At 52.2% G+C, this 21,232-nt stretch overlaps 1 protein-coding gene across 2 annotated transcripts; it reads right to left on the bottom strand.

Annotated features, from left to right (window-relative positions):
* Positions 1 to 252: 252 nt before the first annotated feature.
* Positions 253 to 4,323, bottom strand: LOC109945514 (uncharacterized). Of its 2 annotated transcripts, XR_002268717.2 has the most exons (3): positions 3,429 to 4,323; positions 3,254 to 3,344; positions 253 to 433 (listed from the first exon to the last, which is right to left on the bottom strand). XR_002268717.2 is itself a non-coding variant. In XM_020551833.1 (2 exons), the coding sequence occupies exons 1-2, from the start codon at positions 4,073 to 4,075 to the stop codon at positions 3,341 to 3,343; spliced, it is 651 nt and encodes a 216-aa protein (XP_020407422.1). In that variant the 5' UTR covers positions 4,076 to 4,323; the 3' UTR covers positions 3,023 to 3,340. The 2 variants fall into 2 exon arrangements, 1 of the variants encoding a protein (XP_020407422.1); XM_020551833.1 differs by lacking the exon at positions 253 to 433 and having other exon boundaries at positions 3,023 to 3,344.
* Between the last annotated feature and the right edge of the window lie 16,909 nt (positions 4,324 to 21,232).

Below are 21,232 nucleotides of genomic sequence, written 5' to 3'. Positions count from 1 at the left end.
ATCCCCATGGATGGTTGTCCACAGACCAACATCATTATGCTATGAAAGTGGATACAACCAATTCCTGACCTCGCGCGAGTGCTAGAAAAATCACTCGACTTCTACCGAGATCCCTAATTAGTAAAGCAGCTACTCGACCTAGCATACTAGTATTCATCTCAAAAAGGAATCCTGAGTTCATGCAACTAGGGTTTCAGGCAACTCCTACACTTAAGTGCACAGTACAAGCCTACAAACATTAAGTGTAGTAAAATAGCATATATAACGGTTATGCATAAACCGGGGCTTGCCTTTAATTTAACACTTAGATTGTGTTTGCTGGGGTGGCACTCGCTTGACGAGCATCCACTGGTTAAGTCCATTCTTCAGGTCGTCCACCAACTGCATCTTGTGGTTGGCACCACATCAGTTGCACGATCATCACCTCTCGGTCCTATATGAGGTGCAAGATGCATATGTATGAATATAATGAAATAGCACAAGATACTTTAAGTACACGCTAGCGAATTAAACACTAAGTAGCGAGGCATCACAAGCAACTACACACACTAGCGTTAGCTAACTACATATCATTGAGCACACAACGTTAACACCACGAAAAGATGACAAACATTTTGTATATTTACGCAACACAACTACGACCCCATAAGTACAAGCGTTTATTTAATTTGCTACGGCTTTTCATTAGTTCTTCTATTTATCACACAAAAGCATCCAACACAAGTTTAACCGATGACATAGGCATCAATGTCTATGGAAATTCTATATCACAATCAACTAAAGAAGAAACAAATAAAACAATACACACATGTCATCTCTAGCTTAGCTATGGCAAGTCTATATTACTTAAGAGCAAACCAAACATTTTTAGCGACAAGGGCGAACTAAACAATCAAAATCTCACTAGCAGAATTTTTGGACAGCAATACAGCAGTTGCTTGTTTTAATCATAACTCTTCAATGGTTAGTCCAAAAATATCAAACTAGGATTTTCTAGAAAGCTTGAAAAGTGCTTTACAACTTTGGTATTGTCATCACAGCATGATTAAACACTTAGCAAGGTCAAAAGGTGTTAACACAACAGCGCTGTCCAGATTTGGACAGATTCAGACTTGTGACTTTAAAAATTCATAACTGAAGATTCAGACATCCAAACAAAGTGATTTTAGACTTTCTGGAAAGCTAATTAAATTTTCTACAATTTATTTATAAACAGCACTGGCTGGTTTAACATGTATCAAGGGTAAAATACACTATGAAGGCTGTGCTGTCCAGAACTGGACAGATTCAGTCTTCAGACTTTAAACATCCATAACTTAAGTTTCAGACCACCAAAAAGAGTGATCTAAGACTTTTTGGAAAGCTCAGAAAAAGTACTAAATAACTTTTATAATCACTAAGAAGTGATTCAATGTTTAACTAAATCAAACAACACAGTTTTCGAAATCTATTCTGACGGTGGACAGAACACAGCAATCAGTTTGTAAATTTCATAACTCTTAAACCGTCAGGCCTTTAGTTATGAAATTTTAACACAAGCAAGATAAGAAAAGCATCTACAACTTTCTTATAACGACCATGAACAGATTGCAACATTAAATTGAGCAAACGATGCAGTTTCTGAAATCTGTACAGAATTTGGACAGATTCAGTTACTGAATTTGTAAAAAGCATAGCTCCTAAACTGTCAGACCTATGGCTGTCAAATTTTAACACAAGTAAGATAATAGAGTTGTCTACAACTTTCTTGTGAACACCAATAACTAATTTCAACATTAACTTAAGCAACCATTGCAATTTCTGAAATCTGTTCTGAAATTCGACAGATTCAGATGCTGGGCTTGTGAAAAACACAACTCCTAAACGATCAGGTTTATGGCTGTCAAACCTTTGTACAAGCAAGATAATAATGTTATCTACAACTCTTCTACATGACTTTTCTACATAAAACATGATTTGGTTTATCAAACAAACAGCACAACGAAAACAATGTGTGCAGCCCAAAACAGCAATCATTAAATTCCAGCTTCTATATAATTCAAGAATTGCCATGTTTTTAGAGACTTGAATTATTCTAACACTTCACCATTTGTTAGAGTTATATTAATTAAATGAGGACTGACAAATAGACTTACAAATTTTATCCAAATCATTTAGTGCACTAAAATTATCACATACATTTAACAAATGCATTCACCACGTACATAGCATCATTACACACGACCTGGACTTAACCGCAAGGGAAGCGATGACTACTTCAGCATGTCACCACTTCATCACACCCATTCATCGCCTATGCGTGCAGTAATTCATTTCTTGCGGCACAGGCACTCAAAATCAATCCACACTACACAAAATACACTTATCTCTTATTTATGCGCAGACTTAACACCTTTTGGGATAAAGCGTCACTACAAACACCTTACACCTAATTGCCTTAGGAACCTATTAGTTCTCTCGAAGACATCTATTCAAGTCATAAGCACAATCATACACTTATTTGTGAAGCACAATTTAAGGAACGCCTAACGCGTATAGACTCGACTCATAATTGTAGAGGAAGTGATGACTACTTACGGCATGACATCACCTCTCTAATTAAGCCAAGACAATTTCTACCTACACCGACCGAACTTTCGTGTCGAGCACACCTTATATTTCCCCGTCTCGCATACAACCATGTGGCGGCGTGCACTCGAGACACTACCGATTAACTTGATGCAATTACCACTACCATGCACTTCGATATACCCTTTCAACAATACAGTGCTCAACAAACCCACACTTCCAATCTACTTATCACATCCAACCTACACCACGTGCCCACTGCACTCTTATGACCAAGTTTTAGCGCAATTATTTATAACAACATTTATCGACTAGACGAGTGAAACACCAAACTGATTATTTGTACATCTCTTCTTCAAACACCAATAACATGTCGCATAATTTTACATTTTCAACCTACTCTGACCTACACCAACGATGAATACATAAAATATAATTATATTAGACTAACTCATTAGCCGACTACGGAAGTCACCGAGCATGCTTTAGGCTTTATTTAAAATTTGCCGCGCGAACACAATATTTTACGACGAGCATTTTAACAATCAATTAATACATCTGCGACCAATTCTTATGACGTACAAAATAACTATCGCAGCCACACATATTCAACATCAATATACACCATATTTGTATGCATGCCATCAATCGAAACACATCAATAGTAAATCATAAATCTATCAACCTGTCAAACTCGGATTCGCGTTGCACATGCGTCCACGGTTTAGGGGCTTCACCGAAACAGGCATCGCGCGTGGCTCCGCGGCAACGCCTAGCTGCGATTAACATCACTCAGCGGTTCAACAGTTTTACCGCGCACAAAAAAAAATGACAGCAGTAAGGGCAGCGAGGAATCTCACCGAGGACTTACGGCGTCGCGGATGGGGCTGCGCAGCGAGCACGAGAGCGACGACACGCGACGAGGGGAGTGGAGATCGAACGGGAGGGCTGCTGCAGCGCGCGGCTTGCTGCGCATTTTACCGAACAGCCGGCGGGCACCACGACGAGCAGCGAGGAAGGGGGCTCGCTGTTTGGGGAGGGAGAGTCGCGCAGAGGCGCTGCGCGGGGCGCCGGCCATGGAGGAAATGGGGCTCTTGCTGGATTTCCATGGGAGAGTAGGGCGCAGGGAAGAATCGGCCATGGCAAGAGCAGTTTGGGGGAGGGAGATGCTGCTGCAATTTCTGGGCGCCAAGAAGGAAGAGCAGGGGGCGCCATGGGAGGGAGCTGCTGCGTCGCCATGGACAGGGAGGCAGCGCCATGAGGAAACTCGAGCTCGAGCCATGGGGAAGGGAAGGGAGCTCGCTGGGGCATCTCCTGCGCCATGGGAGGAAGCAGGACGCCATGGCTGGGGAGGCGCGTGGAGCAGGGAGCCTGCTGCTCGCCTGCAGCAAGGGCACTGAGTTGGGCTGGAAGCAGCCGAGGAGGGAGCTCGCCCGCACCGTGAAGGAGAGCTCGGCGGCATGGGTGCCTGGAGGAAGGAGCTCGCCGCAGGGAAGGTTGGCGCCATGGGAGCAGCTCGTCGGAGAGCTTCTCTGCGCCATGAACAGGAGAGGAGAGGGCTGTGCGTGTGGGAGAGGAGGAAGAAGAGAGTGGCGGCTGGAAATTTTTGAGGGGTGGGAGTGGAAAATTTCCAAGTGAGCACCCCTATTTATAGAAGATGGCTAGGGTTAGGGTTTCCTTAGTGGGCCAAATGGGCTGGGTTGGGCTAGCCCAAACACGTTATCGGGCTGCGCTAATTTATTTTCCGAAATAAAAATGCTCTCGCAGAGGCCGTCTGTGTAAAAACAGAGCGAGCTGGTGCTCGGTTGGACAGAATGACAGATTATCCGCACGAAGAGTTTGATTTGTTTAGCGCCGCTCGGAAAAAATAATTCCTCGCGCCAAATTAGGAACAAAATGAATTGAGACCGATTGGTTTCGGATTTTTAGTCGGAGAAGGCGAAGCGTGACAATTTAAAATCGCTGTCGATACGGGGTTTTTAACTCGGTTCGGACATGAGATATTTGGCTGAGTCGGATAAATTTGATTAGAGATGACATACTGAGTATTCCGTGTGAGAGTACGGACTCGGATAAAATAGTCCGACATAGATCAACGTTCGAGGAATTAAACTCGGGCTCAGATCAGATAACAGCCGTCGAGAGTTTGATTAAATGAGCTTCAGACGAGATTTATGAGTCGAGATTGATCTTCGAGTCTGCATCCGTTCCGAGAGATAAAAGTTTTAACACGCTCAAAAATTGGTTGTTTCTCGCGATCGATAATCTCTGAATTCGGTGAACTTCCAAGAGAATGCCTGATAAACAGAGATAGGCACGATCGAGAAATAGAAATTTTTACTGATCATCCGAGATTAGGATAAATCTCGCGACGTAACACAAAACTGACACCTGGGGTGTCACACCAATGTCCTCGTTGGTCAACCCCAATCCAGGAACCTCCCCTCTTAGCCACGTTTGTGTGTCTAGTGTCGTCATATGCCATGCCATGTGACCACTCCGGGCCCACATGTGCCATATACCTGAACCCGTAACCCACACACGCCCGTGAAACCGCAAGGGTCGGCTTTGATACCACTTGTAACACCCTGTCCAATCCCTGGACCGACGGTACTTACTCCTGGCAGCTCGCTAGGATCATATATTGTCCCCCACAGATCAACAAGAGTCTTTTGTGTGCACTTTGTCCTCACTCATGCACACCCGAGAAAACTTCCGGGTCGGTCACCCATCCTAAATTGCTCCAAGCCAAGCACGCTTAACTTGGAGGTTCTTTCGAGATAGGCTTCCGAAAAAGAAGAGGCACCTTATTGGTATGGATACTCTATTAATTATATTAAAACTTGGGCCAGGATATCACCATCCCAGGGGCCAGGATATCACACTCACCGCACGCGCCAGAGAAACGCCGATGTCGTCCGCTGTGTTCACGCGACTGTTCTGCTGCCACCGTCGAGGTCTGATCGTGCCTGTTGCCTCAGTGAGTTCTGCCTTGACATCCGCAACTCGAGACGCACCTAAACTTATCCTCTCCCCTCTAGTTCTCTCTGTCCACGCTAACCGGACCTTCACCATGCAACCGGAGTGCCGTCGCCATCGACCCGAGGCCTTGCCGTGTCCCTGCCGCCTTTCAAGGTCCTGGAGTCCTCTCTCGAGGTAACCAACCTTCCCCTGCCCCCAATTTCCCCTTTCCTGCCCTCGGGTGTGCTCTATTGCTCGCCGGAGCATGGCTGCGCCATCGTCGAGCCATCCCGCCGTGGGAAGCTACCTTCTGGGGCCTCTACGTTGTAGCCATACCCACACTCGTGTTCGCCACGTTTCCTCGAACCTCCCTGAGCCCTTCCCGATGCCCCGGGGCCCCCAGTGCGCCCACACCCTCATCTCCGGCGGGCCTCCACCATGAGCGTGAGCGGCGCCACTGTTGTCGACCAGGGACCCTGCCCCGGCTAGCCGTTAGATCTCAGGCGTTCACCTAACTTCGGGCGACCCAAGTTTAATTAGATCAAAACTAATCCTAACTGCCCGCTCGGGTTCTGGTCGCTCGGTTTCTTCCCTCACCTGCGCCCCTGTCGTCGGGCCTGGCCTGTCAGCCCCGCTGACCCCAGGTCGTTGCCCATCCTGGCCCACTTATCAGCCACGCTTGCCCGCCCACGCTCGCGCGCTTGCCTGCTGGTCTAATCTCGATCGTTGATCCGAGATCCAACGGTCGAGGGAGCCTGATACCCCTTTGATTGGCTGTTTTGTAAAAGAAACCCTTGGTTCCCTGGTATTAGAACACGCAGTCTACTTTTCTTGTGCCTGGGTCCCTAGTTTCTTGCAGAGAGACCCCTGGGCTTTATTTTAATTGGAGAAATGGGTTTAATTTAGGATTTTTGAATTCCAAAACTTGTAAATTTCATAACTTTCACATATGAACTCCAAATTGGGTGGTTCAAATTGCAAAATGTTCATGATGTTATTCTCTATCTGTTTCCATGGTATTCATTCACTGTTTCCATGTCTCAATTTTATGGTTATTCTATAGGTTAATTTAAAGTTAAAGAATATTTATTAGAGGTAAAATTAAAGATGACACCCTAGTGAATATTCATGTGCTCACATTTGTGGACCCAATCCCATTTAATGTACACCCATCCCTAGAATAAGTTTACTTAAGTAATGTAATTTACTGAGATAGACTTAGTTAGAGAAAAATAGACCACTAGGTCTATTAATCTACCCTAGAACCTAGATTTCACCTGTGTGCATGTACCTTTTATTGAACCTATGTTCACTCTGTTGCATATGTTTGGTGTACTGTTCTTTTGTCATTCTCCAAGTGTGATGAATGGATGATTGCTTTGCGTAGACAACGAGCAGTCCGAGGTTTCCAAGTGTGTTGAAGGAGACTTCCCTTAGCAGCAACCTAGTGAAGGCAAGTGTCCTTTGACCCATTATGTCCTATTTACATTATAATTCACTGTCCCACATACCATGAACAACCTAAGGATTGACTAGTATTCTGTTTTCCTGTCCTTGTTTACCCTTTGGGAATTGGTTACTATGTTTAGTATCATGCTATTGCTTTACTTTAATCAATGAACATGATGAGAACATTTATGATACGATGATGCTATCTTGATTATGATGATGAACATGTGATACTTTAGGGGGCTCGGGCTGTTTCCCGAGTACCGCTCCGTAAGGACCTGTTCGCTGTATGACCACCCGGGAAAATAGTACAACCATGAGGGTGGAATGGGATACCCTTAGCTGATTAATTGGAGGAACTTGGGGGCATAGTTGGCTTCGTCGTTGTGTCATCAATGGGGCCAGGGCATAGTGCTTGCTCTGCTAAGGGTGGGTGCCGAGGTTCATTCGATTTGGTTTTGTTAGTCACCCATCTTACGGAGGAGTACTGTGTTTGTATGACTGGCGAAACCTAACGGGCGATTACACACCAGGGGAATCTTTGTAAAGGCTACGTAGTGAATCCTAGGTCATTCACCATGGTAGTGAAGATAGGGTCTTTACAACCTAGGCTAGGAAGGGATCATGACTCGTGGGTAAAGTGGCAACCTCTACAGAGTGTTAGAAACTGGTATATCCGTTGTGCTCACGGTTAAGAGCAACCTTGGGACCTCCTTTGATTAGAGTTACTCTGGATACTTTTATGATGATGCTTAATGATGATGATGATATCTATGGTAGTTGGTATTTCCTCTTGGAGGGAGTGCCATTTGGGTAATAACTTGGGATTATTCATAAAACTTGGCTTTTCTACTAGTAATAAATACCTGACCAACTAAAAGCAACTGCTTTATGTTTAACCCGACATACAGCTAGTCCACTTTAGCCAAACGAGACATTTACTGAGTACGTTGATGTGTACTCACCCTTGCTTAAAAACACCAAACCCCGGGTTGTCCCCATTGCAACCAGTGCTCAATAGAAGACGAATACAACACGGAGGATTTCCAAGAGTTTTGGGAGTTCGATGTGTTCTAGATTAGATTAGTGGCAAACCCCTAGTCAGCTTCTTGTGAAGGCCTTACCATACTACGTTTCGTATTCGCACTTTGATTATGACTTAAGTTAACAACTCTGTGGATGTGTTGGACATCATGATGTAATAAAGTACTTAATTCCGCTATTATTTTGAGCAATGTGTGATGATGTCCAATTATGTAATCGTTGTGTACGTGAGTTTCTGATCCTGACACGTACATGGTTCGCATTCGGTTTGCCTTCTAAAACCGGGTGTGACATAAGTGGTATCAAAGCCTTGCTGACTGTAGGACTGCTAACATAGACTAGAATGGTCGCTTAAGGACTATAGACCCTTATTCTCACCTTTACCTTTGGTGTGACTTCAAAAGTTGGTCATCTCGACCAATTCTATGTTATACTACCACATATATACTCACCCTACAAAATTTTTATCTCATTTTGCTTTTGGTTTACTTGCTGGTCATATAGTTCTGTTCTCACTCTTGTACTTACGACATCTTTTGTAGATGGCTAGTCTTAGATGCACTACACGTAAGTCGGTGATCCCTTTCCTACCCTCTCGCCTTGCGGAGCGTCCACTATGTCGCACGGCGACAGGACAGTCGAGTCACCTAGAGAGACTACACCGCCGCCTGCATGAGGAGCAGGAGCGCTGAAGGCAGGAGCAGGAGCAGCATGACTCTTCCCCCTCACCTCAGTAGGAGGTGGATCCTAGGATGCATCCCTCCTCTGTGCCCCAGCTAGAGGTGCCCCCTGCACCACCACAGGGCACACCAGCTATTGGAGGAGACCCTAATGGAGACGACGATGGTGGCAGTTCGAGCCACATCATGGTGCCTTCGAAGGAGGAGGAGACCCTAATGGAGACGACGATGGTGGCAGGGCTCGCGACGACGACAAGAAGGAAGATCACCAGGCAGGAGAGTTCCCCGAGGTCCGCGAATGCTTCATGATATACGGTGGGCAAGCGGTGAATGCCTCGGCTCGGCACCGCAAGCAAGAGCGTCGGGAGGTCTGTTCGGTGAAGGTGGCGGCGCCAGTCTACCTAGACTGGTCCGACAAGCCCATCACCTTCGACCAAGCCGACCACCCCGACCACATGCCGAGCCCGGGGAAATACCCGCTCGTTGTCGACCCCGTCATCGGCAACGTTAGGCTCACCAATGTCCTCATGGACGGAGGCAGCAGCCTCAACATCATCTACGCCGAGACCCTCGGGCTCCTGCGTGTCGATCTGTCCTCGGTCCGGGCAGGCGCTGCGCCTTCCCACGGGATCATCCCCGGGAAGCGCGTCCAGCCCCTCGGACAACTCGACCTTCCCGTCTGCTTCGGAACGCCCTCCAACTTCCAAAGGGAGACCCTCACGTTCGAGGTGGTCGGGTTTCGAGGAACCTACCACAGTACCACGCGGTACTGGGAAGGCCATGCTACGTGAAGTTCATGGCCATCCCCAACTACACCTACCTCAAGCTCAAGATGTCGGGCCCCAACGGGGTCATCACCGTCGGCCCCACATACAAACACGCGTTCGAATGCGACGTGGAGTGCGTGGAGTACGCCGAGGCCCTCATCGCCGACCTGGAGAGCCTCTCAAAGGAGGTGCCAGACGTGAAGCGTCACGCCGGCAACTTCGAGCCAGCGGAGACGGTTAAGTCCGTCCCCCTCGACCCCAGCAGCGACGCCTCCAAGCAGACCCGGATCGGCTCCGAGCTCGATCCCAAATAGGAAGCAGTGCTCGTCGACTTTCTCCGCGCGAATGCCGACGTCTTCGCGTGGAGTCCCTCGGACATGCCCGGCATACCGAGGGATGTCGCCGAGCACTCGCTGGATATCCGAGCCGGAGCCCGATCCGTCAAGCAGCCTCTGCGCCGATTCGACGAAGAAAAGCGCAGAGCCATAGGCGAGGAGATCCACAAGCTAATGGCAGCAGGGTTCATCAAAGAGGTATTCCATCCCGAATGGCTTGCCAACCCTGTGCTTGTCAGAAAGAAAGGAGGGAAATAGCGGATGTGTGTAGACTACACTGGTCTAAACAAAGCATGTCCGAAGGTTCCCTACCCTCTGCCTCGCATCGATCAAATCGTGGATTCCACTGCTAGGTGCGAAACCCTGTCTTTCCTCGATGCCTACTCAGGGTATCACCAAATCAGGATGAAGGAGTCCGACCAGCTCGCGACTTCTTTCATCACGCCCTTCGGCATGTACTGCTATGTCACCATGCCGTTCGACTTGAGGAATGCCGGTGCGACGTACCAGCGGTGCATGAACCATGTGTTCGGCGAACACATTGGCTGGACGGTCGAGGCCTACGTCGATGACATCGTAGTCAAGACGAGGAAAGCCTCCGACCTCCTTTCTGACCTTGAAGTGACATTCCGATGTCTCAAGGCGAAAGGTGTGAAGCTCAATCCCGAAAAGTGTGTCTTCGGGGTACCCCGAGGCATGCTCTTGGGGTTCATCGTCTCCGAGCGGGGCATCGAAGCCAACCCGGAGAAGATCGCAGCCATCACCAGCATGGGGCCCATCAAGGACTTGAAGGGCGTGCAGAGGGTCATGGGATGTCTTGCGGCTCTGAGCCGTTTCATCTCACGCCTCGGCGAAAGAGGTCTGCCTCTGTACCGCCACTTAAGGAAGGCCGAGTGCTTCACTTGGACCCCTGAGGCCGAAGAAGCCCTCGGGAACCTGAAGGCGCTCCTCACGAATGCGCCTATCTTGGTGCCCCCAGCTGCCGGAGAAGCCCTCTTGATCTACGTCGCCGCGACCACTCAGGTGGTTAGCGCCGCGATTGTGGTTGAGAGACGAGAAGAGGGGCATACATTGCCCGTCCAGAGGCCAGTCTACTTCATCAGCGAGGTACTGTCTGAAACCAAGATCCGCTACCCACAAGATCAGAAGCTGTTGTATGCGGTGATCCTGACGCGGCGGAAGCTGCGACACTACTTCGAGTCTCATCCGGTAACTGTGGTGTCATCCTTCCCCCTGGGGGAGATTATCTAGTGCCGAGAGGCCTCGGGTAGAATCGCAAAGTGGGCGGTGGAAATCATGGGCGAAGCAATCTCGTTCGCCTCTCGGAAGGCCATCAAGTCCCAGGTCTTGGCGGACTTCGTGGCTGAATGGGTCGACACCCAGCTCCCAACAGCTCCGATCCAACCGGAGCTCTGGACCATGTTCTTCGACGGGTCGTTGATGAAGACAGGAGCCGGCGCAGGCCTACTCTTCATCTCGCCCCTCGGGAAGCACCTACGCTACGTGTTACGCCTCCATTTCCCGGCGTCCAACAATGTGGCTGAGTACGAGGCTCTGGTCAACGGGTTGCAGATCGCCATCGAGCTAGGGGTCCGACGCCTCGACGCTCGCGGTGACTCGCAGCTCGTCATTGACCAAGTCATGAAGAACTCCCACTGCCGCGACCCGAAGATGGAGGCCTACTTCGATGAGGTTCGGCGCCTGGAAGACAAGTTCTACGGGCTTGAGCTCAACCACATCGCCCGGCGCTACAACGAGACTGCGGATGAGCTGGCTAAAATAGCCTCGGGGCAAACAACGGTTCCCCCGGACGTCTTCTCCCGAGACCTGCATCAACCCTCCATCAAGATCGACGACACGCCCGAGCCCGAGGCACCCTCGGCCCAGCCCGAGGTACCCTCGGCTTAGTCCGAGGCATCCTCGGCACGGCCCGAGGCACCCTCGGCTCGGCCCGAGGCACCCTCGGTTCCGCCCGAGGCACCCTCGGCACCCGAGGGTGAGGCACTGCGAGTCGAGAAGGAGCGAAGCGGGGTCACGCCTAATCAAAACTGGCAGACCCCGTACCTGAAATATCTCCACCGAGGAGAGCTACCCCTCGACCGAGCTGAGGCTCAGCGGTTGGCGCGACGCGCCAAGTCGTTCGTCTTGCTGGGAGACGGGAGGGAGCTCTACCATCGTAGCCCCTCGGGCATCCTCCAGCGATGCATTTCCATCGCCGAAGGTCAGGAACTCCTACAAGAGATACACTCGGGGGCTTGCGGCCATCACGCAGCACCTCGAGCCCTTGTTGGAAACGCCTTCCGACAAGGTTTCTACTGGCCGACGGCGGTGGTCGGTGCCACTAGAATTGTCCACACCTGCGAAGGGTGTCAGTTCTACGCAAGGCAGACCCACCTGCCTGCCCAGGCTCTGCAGACGATACCCATCACTTGGCCTTTTTCCATGTGGGGTCTGGACCTTGTCGGCCCCTTGCAGAAGGCACCCGGGGGCTACACGCACCTGTTGGTCGCCATCGACAAATTCTCCAAGTGGATCGAGGTCCGACCCCTAAACAGCATCAGGTCCGAGCAGGCGGTGGCGTTCTTCACCAACATCATCCATCGTTTCGGGGTCCCGAACTCCATCATCACTGACAACGGCACCTAGTTCACCAGCAGAAAGTTCCTGGACTTCTGCGAGGATCACCACATCCGGGTGGACTGGGCCGCCGTGGCTCACCCCATGACGAATGGGCAAGTAGAGCGTGCCAACGGCATGATTCTACAAGGACTCAAGCCTCGGATCTACAACGACCTCAACAAGTTCGGCAAGCGATGGATGAAGGAACTCCCCTCGGTGGTCTGGAGCCTGAGGACAACGCCGAGCCGAGCCACGGGCTTCACGCCGTTCTTTGTAGTCTATGGGGCCGAGGCCATCTTGCCCACAGACTTAGAATACGGTTCCCCGAGGACGAGGGCCTATGCTGACCAAAGCAACCAAGTTAATCGAGAAGACTCGCTGGACCAGCTGGAAGAGTCTCGGGACAAGGCCTTACTACACTCGGCGCGGTACCAGCAGTCCCTGCGACGCTACCACGCCCGAGGGGTCTGGTCCCGAGAGCTCCAGACGGGCGACCTGGTGCTCCGGCTGTGACAAGACGCCCGAGGGCGGCACAAGCTCACGCCTCCCTGGGAAGGGCCGTTCGTCATCGCCAAAGTTCTGAAGCCCGGAACGTACAAGCTGGCCAACAGTCAAGGCGAGGTCTACAGCAACGCTTGGAACATCCAACAACTATGTCGCTTCTACCCTTAAGATGTTTTGAAGTTGTTCATATACCTCGCTCCCACGCAAAGTTTAGTCATCAAGGAAGGGTCGGCCTCGCCTTGGCAAAGCCCGACCCTCCCTCGGGGGCTAAAAGGGGGGAACCCCCTCTGCGTCGAATTTTTTCCTCGAAAAAAGATCCTTTCTGCCAGAATGTCTTTCGTGCTTTTCGACTACTTCGAAAGTGGATCCTGAAAACGACGGAGTACACGTAAGCAGCCAAGGCTGACCGAGCCGAGGGACTCCTACACCTCCGGGATACGGATACCTCACTCATCACCTTCTGCGATAAGTAACTCACGTTCGGATAAGTGATTCCGCGGACCGAACAAGTCTTCACGTTCGAAAGCTCCTCTGCCGAAGCGATTCTTCGAGCCTTCTCGATTGCGTCGGTGACAGAACCCTATGGACGGGTAAGAGTGCGCGTAAGCGGCAAGGCCGACCGAGCCGAGGGACTCCTACACCTCCGGGATACAGATACCTCACTCATCACCTTCCGCGAGAAGCAACTCTCGCTCACACAGACAATTCTGTTACCGACGAAAAAGTCCAGATACTCGAAACAAGAGGAAAAGAAACGCAGCTTTACAACATGGCGAGGGTGTGTTTGGGCCTCGGCGGCCGTAGAAAACACACACTACAAGATAATCCGATCCTGCAGGCTCGGATCTGGACAGTTGAAGGGAGCCGCAGCACCCTCGGCGTCAACAACACCTTCGGCGAGGTCCGACCTAGCCTCAGATGGCAACGCGGTCCGAGGATCTCCACTCTGAAGGACGACGTCATCACCACGCCCGGGCCATCGCCGCCAGGGTCTTCTCCAAGAATCCGGCTCGAGCAGGCGGCTCGGCTGATCACCCCGAGGCCTCAGCCAGCTGTCCCCCAAAGACATCAGCCTGGCCCGAGGCCTCGGCAGATCAACTCCGGCGTCGGTCCCACTAACGGACGACCCGGCCAGGCTCCGGCCGACCAAGTCCTCTTTTTTCGAGCCAACTCTGCCTCTGTCCATGCTGACACCGCTACCCTTAGCCTCAGCTCATCAAAGGGCGGCCGAGGGGTTTCTTTAACTAAGCGAGAGAAACCTCGGACAGCAAGGCCGACCGAGCCGAGGGATTCCTACGCCTCCGGGATATGGATACCTCACTCGTCACCTTTGCACGGGGCGACTCACGCTTGGTGAAGCGGTTCAGACAACCAGCAGGCGAGTCTTAGTGCTCGAAAATGAGGAAAAATACATACATGTTCAGGCCTCGACAGCCACAATGAACAAAAACACTGGCATTCAAAGTGCCATTACAAACGGAACTCCGGTTCCACCTTCGCAGGTACGAACAACCCCACTCGATGGGGGGGCCTACGGAGCAACAGAAGACCGACGAACGGCACGCCGTCACCCGCTCCAGCAGCGGCGACGACGACGACTTCTGCTCCGGGGGGCCGAACAGCGGCAGCGATGACCTCAGGGCGGATGCTGCTGCCAGGAGGCCCCCGCCCATGCCCAAACTCGTGAGGCAAGGAAGGGCAGAAGGCCGTAGAGTTGGAGGTCGGTCCGTAGGCGGCCGCGGCTATCTCGTCGGTGGAAGAACCTCTTCCAGCTGCCGTGGCGGAAGCCGGTGCCGAGAGCGGCTCCGAAGCCACTCGGGTCCGAGAGCCAGGCACGCGGCAGCTGCCAGCGCCACGGACAGCAACCGCCCTTCCCCCCGATCACTGAGGGAAGGAGCGGGCCACCGCCCACGCAGGGGCTGACCCCAACTCGACACTCTCCCCTCCCCAGCACTGGTGATGAAAATCCTTGAGGCTGAGGGAGGGGCAGAGGCCGCAGCCCGGCTTGCTTTCCCCCGCCATCGAACTGGAGGTCACCATCTTGGGTGACCGCCGGTGGAGGGGTGCAACCGGGCTGCGTGATGAAAATCCTTGAAGCCGAACGATGGCTGAAAGGTACCAACTCCCACGGAGTTGCGTTCCTCCAACGACAAGGCAGAAGGACTGCGGGCATCCCCCATCCGAGGGCTCGGAAGGTGGAAAGACACGATGCATAAGGGAGCGCGAAGACATGGTCGCCTTTCAAGGGGCTCACCCTCCTTTTAAAGGCAACTCTCCCTACTTGCGTCCCCAGCCGTCACGGGCTGAGTCTTCTCCAGCACGCTCCAAGGTCCTCCCCCTACGGCGCGGGGGCTAGGCCCCACGCGTCATGCAAGCCGGCCCAGGGCGGAAGAAGCCAAACAGCCGCGCGCGGTGCATGCAACCGTCCAGCGGTTGCAAACGTCCCTCCACTTTCGCCTAGACCAGCGGGTGAAAGGGCGGGCAGCCATGCAGGCGGCATGTAACCGCGCCAAGTGCGCGCACCTCTCCGACTTCCAGCGCGCCCAGCATGGAAGCCCAGGCCCACGCGTCATGCAACCGGTGCGCCAGATGCTACGTGCGAGCAACTGCACCGCCACTCGCGCCACTGCCACGCCTCCTCGACTGCGGAACCAGTACCGCGACTCGAGGCAACCCTACGCACGACCCAGCAGCGCCAGCCTGGCGCGATGGTCAATATGGCCGAAAATGGGCCGACAGTAATGGCGGTGGCAGGCGGGCAGGAGCAGCGGTCACGTCGTCAGCCAAGCTTACGTCCCATCCGGGGGCGGCGAGGGAGCCCTCTCTCACGGCGTGAAGACAACGCACCCGTGTTCCGTTCCTCGAACGGCTCGCGCATGCGCAACGGCCACCCCGCGAACCGCACGCCTCGTCGCATTAACTCCGCGGCGGGACAGGCGGCGCTTCTGGCAGGAGAAGCAAGCGACGCTTCACCTTCACCATAATGACCGCGTCAAAAGAGGTACGCCACGTCATTCGATTTCATATCCTTTTCCTTTTTCCTCTTTCTCTCTCTTACAACAGGGACCGGGAAAGGGGATACCTCGAAAAGGATCCTTCTCCGTAAATGAACCAGGCTCCGAGCCTCCCTACTGATTAGAGGTTCGAAGGCTGGCCCCTCGAAGGGTTTCAACAGCCGCCTCAGAGCGCGTGGGCTCCACACCCACTACTGGTCAGAGGTTCGAAGGCCGGCCCCTCGGAAGGGTCCAACGACCGCCTCAGGCTACTCGGGCTCCGTGCCCACTACTGATCAGGGGTTCGAAGGCTGGCCCCCGAAGGGTTCACAGCCGCCTTAGACACAGAGCGAGGGATGACCATGGGTACGTTCGATACATAACCAAGGCTCGGGCTGCGCTCCCGCGGTACCCTAGGACATTTCCGAGACCAGCGGGAACGATCTTGTAACGGAATCCCATCAGAGGGAGGCATCGAGCCCTCGGACCCCGTCGACAGGGGACCGGGTCCGGCAGATCACCCGCAGGTACTTTTGGGCGCGCCTCTGGGCCTCTAGCCGACCCCTAGCAAATGGGGCACGGACGTCCGCTCGGATTACCCGCCAGCAGCTCACCGGAGACACCATGTTCGGTGCCCACCGAGGGCAACATGGCGCTTTCCCCCCTCCTCCTTGCGGAAAGGCAACGTAGGGGCGTATGTAAAAAAGTCGAGTCTATCCCTGATCGTCCTCTCGCCCTGTGCAGAGGCTCGGGGGCTGCTCTCGCAAACCCGGCTCCGGCCAAACCGTTGACAGCGTCAACATACCAGCCCGAGAACTTGGAACCCGACCGTGCACCCGGGCTACGGCCAGCTCGCATGAGGGAACGACCAGACCAGCCGAAGCATTACGCGAGGCATTAAGACCTCGGAGGAGTTAAACCACTCCTCCGAGGCCTCGGGGGCTACACCCGGCGGGTGCGCTCGCGCGCACCCACCGGAACAAAACGCAACCGAGAAAGGCTGGTCCCCTTGCAAAAAAGTGCGACGAAAGCCTCCAAGCGAGTGCTAACACTCCCTACGAGGCTCGGGGGCTACTGTCGGGGACCATAATTAGGGGTACCCTCAAGTCTCCTAATTCTCAGCTGGTAACCCCCATCAGCACAAAGCTGCAAAGGCCTGATGGGTGCGATTAAGTCAGGGATCGTTCCATTCGAGGGACTCGATCACGCCTCGCCCGAGCCTAGCCTCGGACACGGGCAGCCGACCCCGGAGGATCTCCGTCTCGCCCGAGGCCCCCCTCCAGCGACGAACATACTTCCGGCTCGCCCGACGCCCTGTCTTCGCCAAGAAGCAACCCTGACCAAATCGCCACGCCAACCGACCAAATCGCAAAGGTGGCCTGACACCTTTATCCTGACGCGCGCCCTTCAGTCGGTAGAGCCGAAGTGACCGCAGTCACTTCGCCGCTCCACTGACCGGCCTGACAGAAGTTCAGCGCAGCCTGCGCCGTACCGATTGTAGTGCCACTTGACAGAGTGAGGCTGACGGGCAGTCAGGCCCGGCCTCAGGCACCATAGGAAGCTCCGCTTCGCCCGACCCAGGGCTCGGACTCGGGCTAAGCCCCGGAAGACGGCGAACTCCGCTCCGCCCGACCCAGGGCTCGGACTTGGGCTAAGCCCCGGAAGACGGCGAACTCCGCTCCACCCGACCCAGGGCTCGGACTCGGGCTAAGCCCCGAAAGACGGCGAACTCCGCTCCGCCCGACCCAGGGCTCGTACTCGGGCTCAGCCCCGGAAGAAGGTGAACTCCGCTCCGCCCGACCCAGGGCTTGGACTCGGGCTCAGCCCCGGAAGACAACGAACACCGCTCCGCCCGACCCTAGGGCTCGGACTCAGCCCTGGCCTCAGCTGACGATCTCTGCCTCGCCCGACCCAGGGGCTCGGACTCGACCTCGGCCACGGAAGATAGACTCGACCTCGACTTCGGAGGAGCCTCCACATCGCCCAACCTAGGGCGTGGACCGGCCACATCGACGGGAGGCGCCATCATTACCCTATCCCAAGCTGACTCAGGCTACGGGGAACAAGACCGGCGTCCCATCTGGCTCGCTCCACCAGATAGGCAATGATGGCGCCCCGCAGACTCTGTGACGACGGCGGCTCTCAGCCCCCTTACGGAAGCACGAGGACGTCAGCGAGGACTCGACAGCTCCGACAGCTGTCCTTCCTCCAGGCTCTAGCGCTCCTCCAACGGCCACGACACAACACGAACCAGGCGCCAAGACCTCTCCGGCCGCCACGATGGCGTGTACTTAGGGCGCTAGCTCTCCTCCGCTAGACACGTAGCACTCTGCTACACCCCCCATTGTACACCTGGATCCTCTCCTTGCGCCTATAAAAGGAAGGACCAGGGCCCTCTTAGAGAGGGTTGGCCGCGCGGGGACGAGGATGAGACAGGCGCTCTCATGAGGCCGCTCGCTCCCTCACCCGCGTGGACGCTTGTAACCCCCTACTGCAAGCGCACCCGACCTGGGCGCGGGACAAACACCAAGGCCGCGGGATTTCCACCTATCTCACGCCCGACTCCGGCCACCTTTCTCCCCCCTTCGCGCTCGGCCTCGCGCCGACCCATCTGGGCTGGGGCACGCGGTGACATTCACTCGTCGGCCCAGGGACCCCCGGTCTTGAAACGCCGACAGTTGCGGAACTGCGTGCTAAGCGCGCGGAGTGCCACCATTAGGAGGATGGTTCCCCCGCCCCCGTTGGGACTCAGCACCATTACCGCTTGCCGCCCCATGGTCGTTATCCTTATGACACCCCTGACTGCAGGACCTAGATTGTGACGGAACCTCCCAAGTCATTAGGCCCACCAACAGTTGTCCTTGTCCATCGGACCTTGGACAACCCTGCAGGTGCACCTGATCACTTGACAAGTTCGGTATCTAAATTCTTTACCTTGCCCAAGAGCGTTTCACCCGTCACGCAGATATTACAACACATCGGAGGTACGAATATGCGGAAGCAGTTACAACAACTTATTTTATATTAAAGTATGGAAAGAGTATTATTACAGACCAGTAATATATGTAAGAGTGCAGGAGTAATATTATTACAAACCCGGGAGGCAAAAAACCCTCCCGCTTAATAGTAAAAAGTTTTTAAAGGAGGACACTTCCTCCCGAGGCTTCAATCCTGGTTTTCTTCCTTAGGCACCACCTTGGAACAAAAGCAACAAAAATTTGCTGCTTCCTCACCTACAACAACATTGGTTTGAAAACCCTGAGTACGAAGTGTACTTTCGCAAGTCTTACCCATCAAAATAAAAGACTCTCAAGGATATGCTGGCTTGAGGGAGTCAAGGTAGGGCTTAATCAAGAATCAAGACTCTGTTTGCAAAAATGCTTACTAATAGTGGATCCTTAAAAATCCAGTTTTATTAGCAAGTTAAGTCATTACCTGAATTCTAGTGTTCTTTCTACCCTAGTTCAAGCACTTGACCTATACTAGCCATTTTCTTATCTACCCTTCTTGTTCACTGGAATGCTACGTATAGGTTAGTGACCAAGTCTTCGTGTCCGAGAAGTAACGGCGATCTGAATCGATTAATACACAGCTAGGGATCTCCAATCACACGACATATGTAGCACTTAACCCTTGCATATGTCAACTCACCACCGGGGTTCTTAAGACCAGATCAGGTTCACGTCAACCGAGAGCACAGATACACCACCGTCTGGCTTCTTGCCACGGAGGGTACACGCTACTCTCGCCATCTCTCCACTCCCATTGCGTGTTATCTTATTCTGGTATTAGTCTGCCCAAGGCAAAGCTTACCCATGATGAGGCATGTGACCAGTTAAAAGGTCCTCGATCATCAAGCCTACATCGAGACGGTCCTTAATCGACTCAAACAAAGACACTACATCGAGACTCTCTTCTCGTGCAAGTCACCCGCCCGGTCTCAGCTTTATCATTTTAACCCAAAGTTTGGTACCTGACAGAGGTACATCTTTTCTGATGTTGAACCCATCACAGCCATGATGGATCCACCATCAAGTTTTATTTTGAAAACATCCCATCCCACTTGAAGCATCATCTTTTGTCAAAACAAAACATTTTGTTTTTCTAGAGCAAGACTAAGCATAAGAAAAACCTTTTTATAAACAGGGGATCAAGGAAAGGTAATCAAATTCTCAAGGAAGGAAATGCATCAACTTGTTTAGCACACAACTCCTATCACCTAATGCATCAAGCAAGTGAGAAAGATTTTAAAATAGCAAGGAGGTGGCAAATGCACCGGGGCTTACCCTGTGTTATAGGAGAGTCGGGCTCTGCTCCACAAATATCAAAATAAAAGCAGTTCCCGGCAGGTGGGTCTTCAGGTGGTGGTGTAGCTCTTTCTTCTTCAACTTCCACTTCTTCTTCGTTTTCTATATATATCACATATATAACCATGAATGCTCATGTAATGCTTATGAAAATGCAAAGATAATAAAATCATATTATCTTAGGTCTTGAATACAATTTTCCTTCATGGGACTCCAGGAAACTAGGGTTTTGGAGTCAGAACTGTAGTTCCTAGGGCAGGCATAACTAGAAGATTAGGGTTTTGGGGTTTAGGCACCAAACATTGTCCAAATCATGCCCAACTTTACCCAAGGCTTATAAATAACATTTAAAACTTATCCAAAAAGTTTAGTGATTTTTGGAGTTATTAATCAATTTTTAAAATTCCAGGAGTATAGGTTTTGGCTATTTTAAATACACCAAAATTCCTTACTTGAACTAAAAATCATGAAACTATTTTTATTAAATAGTATAGAATTTTAGGAGCCTAGAAAAATTGGTCTTGCATTTTTAGCATTTTTCTACAGTTTTCTATGAATTCTCTAACCCTAGAAGAAAAAGAAAAAGGAAAACATGAATAGTACTGGGCCAAAACTGGCCCACTACAACCCATGCCCAGGCGAAAACACGCGTGCCCTCGCCCGCGGTGCCGACTTTGCACAGAAGACCCTAGCTTTATAAACAACCCGAAAGAGTCTGCGACACTATTGTTTTGTCTCACTGACATTTGCATCAACGTCCCTCCCTTTCTAATTCTTTACAACCTGCGGTCCTCGTCGGCGAACCGCGCCAGGCCGAGCTCCGGCGAGCCTTCTCTGGCCAGAATACGCAACGGCTAGCTCTCCCCTTTGCTGGACACAGAATTCAACCCCACGCGACCATTTCCCCTCACTTAATTGCTAGAATTGGGCTCTAAATCACCCTATCCACGGAGACAGCGCGAACTAAGGATGAACTTGGGTGTTCCCGATGATCTAGCGCGGTTT

Source organism: Zea mays, chromosome 4, assembly GCF_902167145.1.
Source record: "Zea mays cultivar B73 chromosome 4, Zm-B73-REFERENCE-NAM-5.0, whole genome shotgun sequence".
Taxonomy (NCBI): domain Eukaryota; kingdom Viridiplantae; phylum Streptophyta; class Magnoliopsida; order Poales; family Poaceae; genus Zea; species Zea mays.
This window is presented reverse-complemented; position numbering and strand designations above follow the sequence as displayed.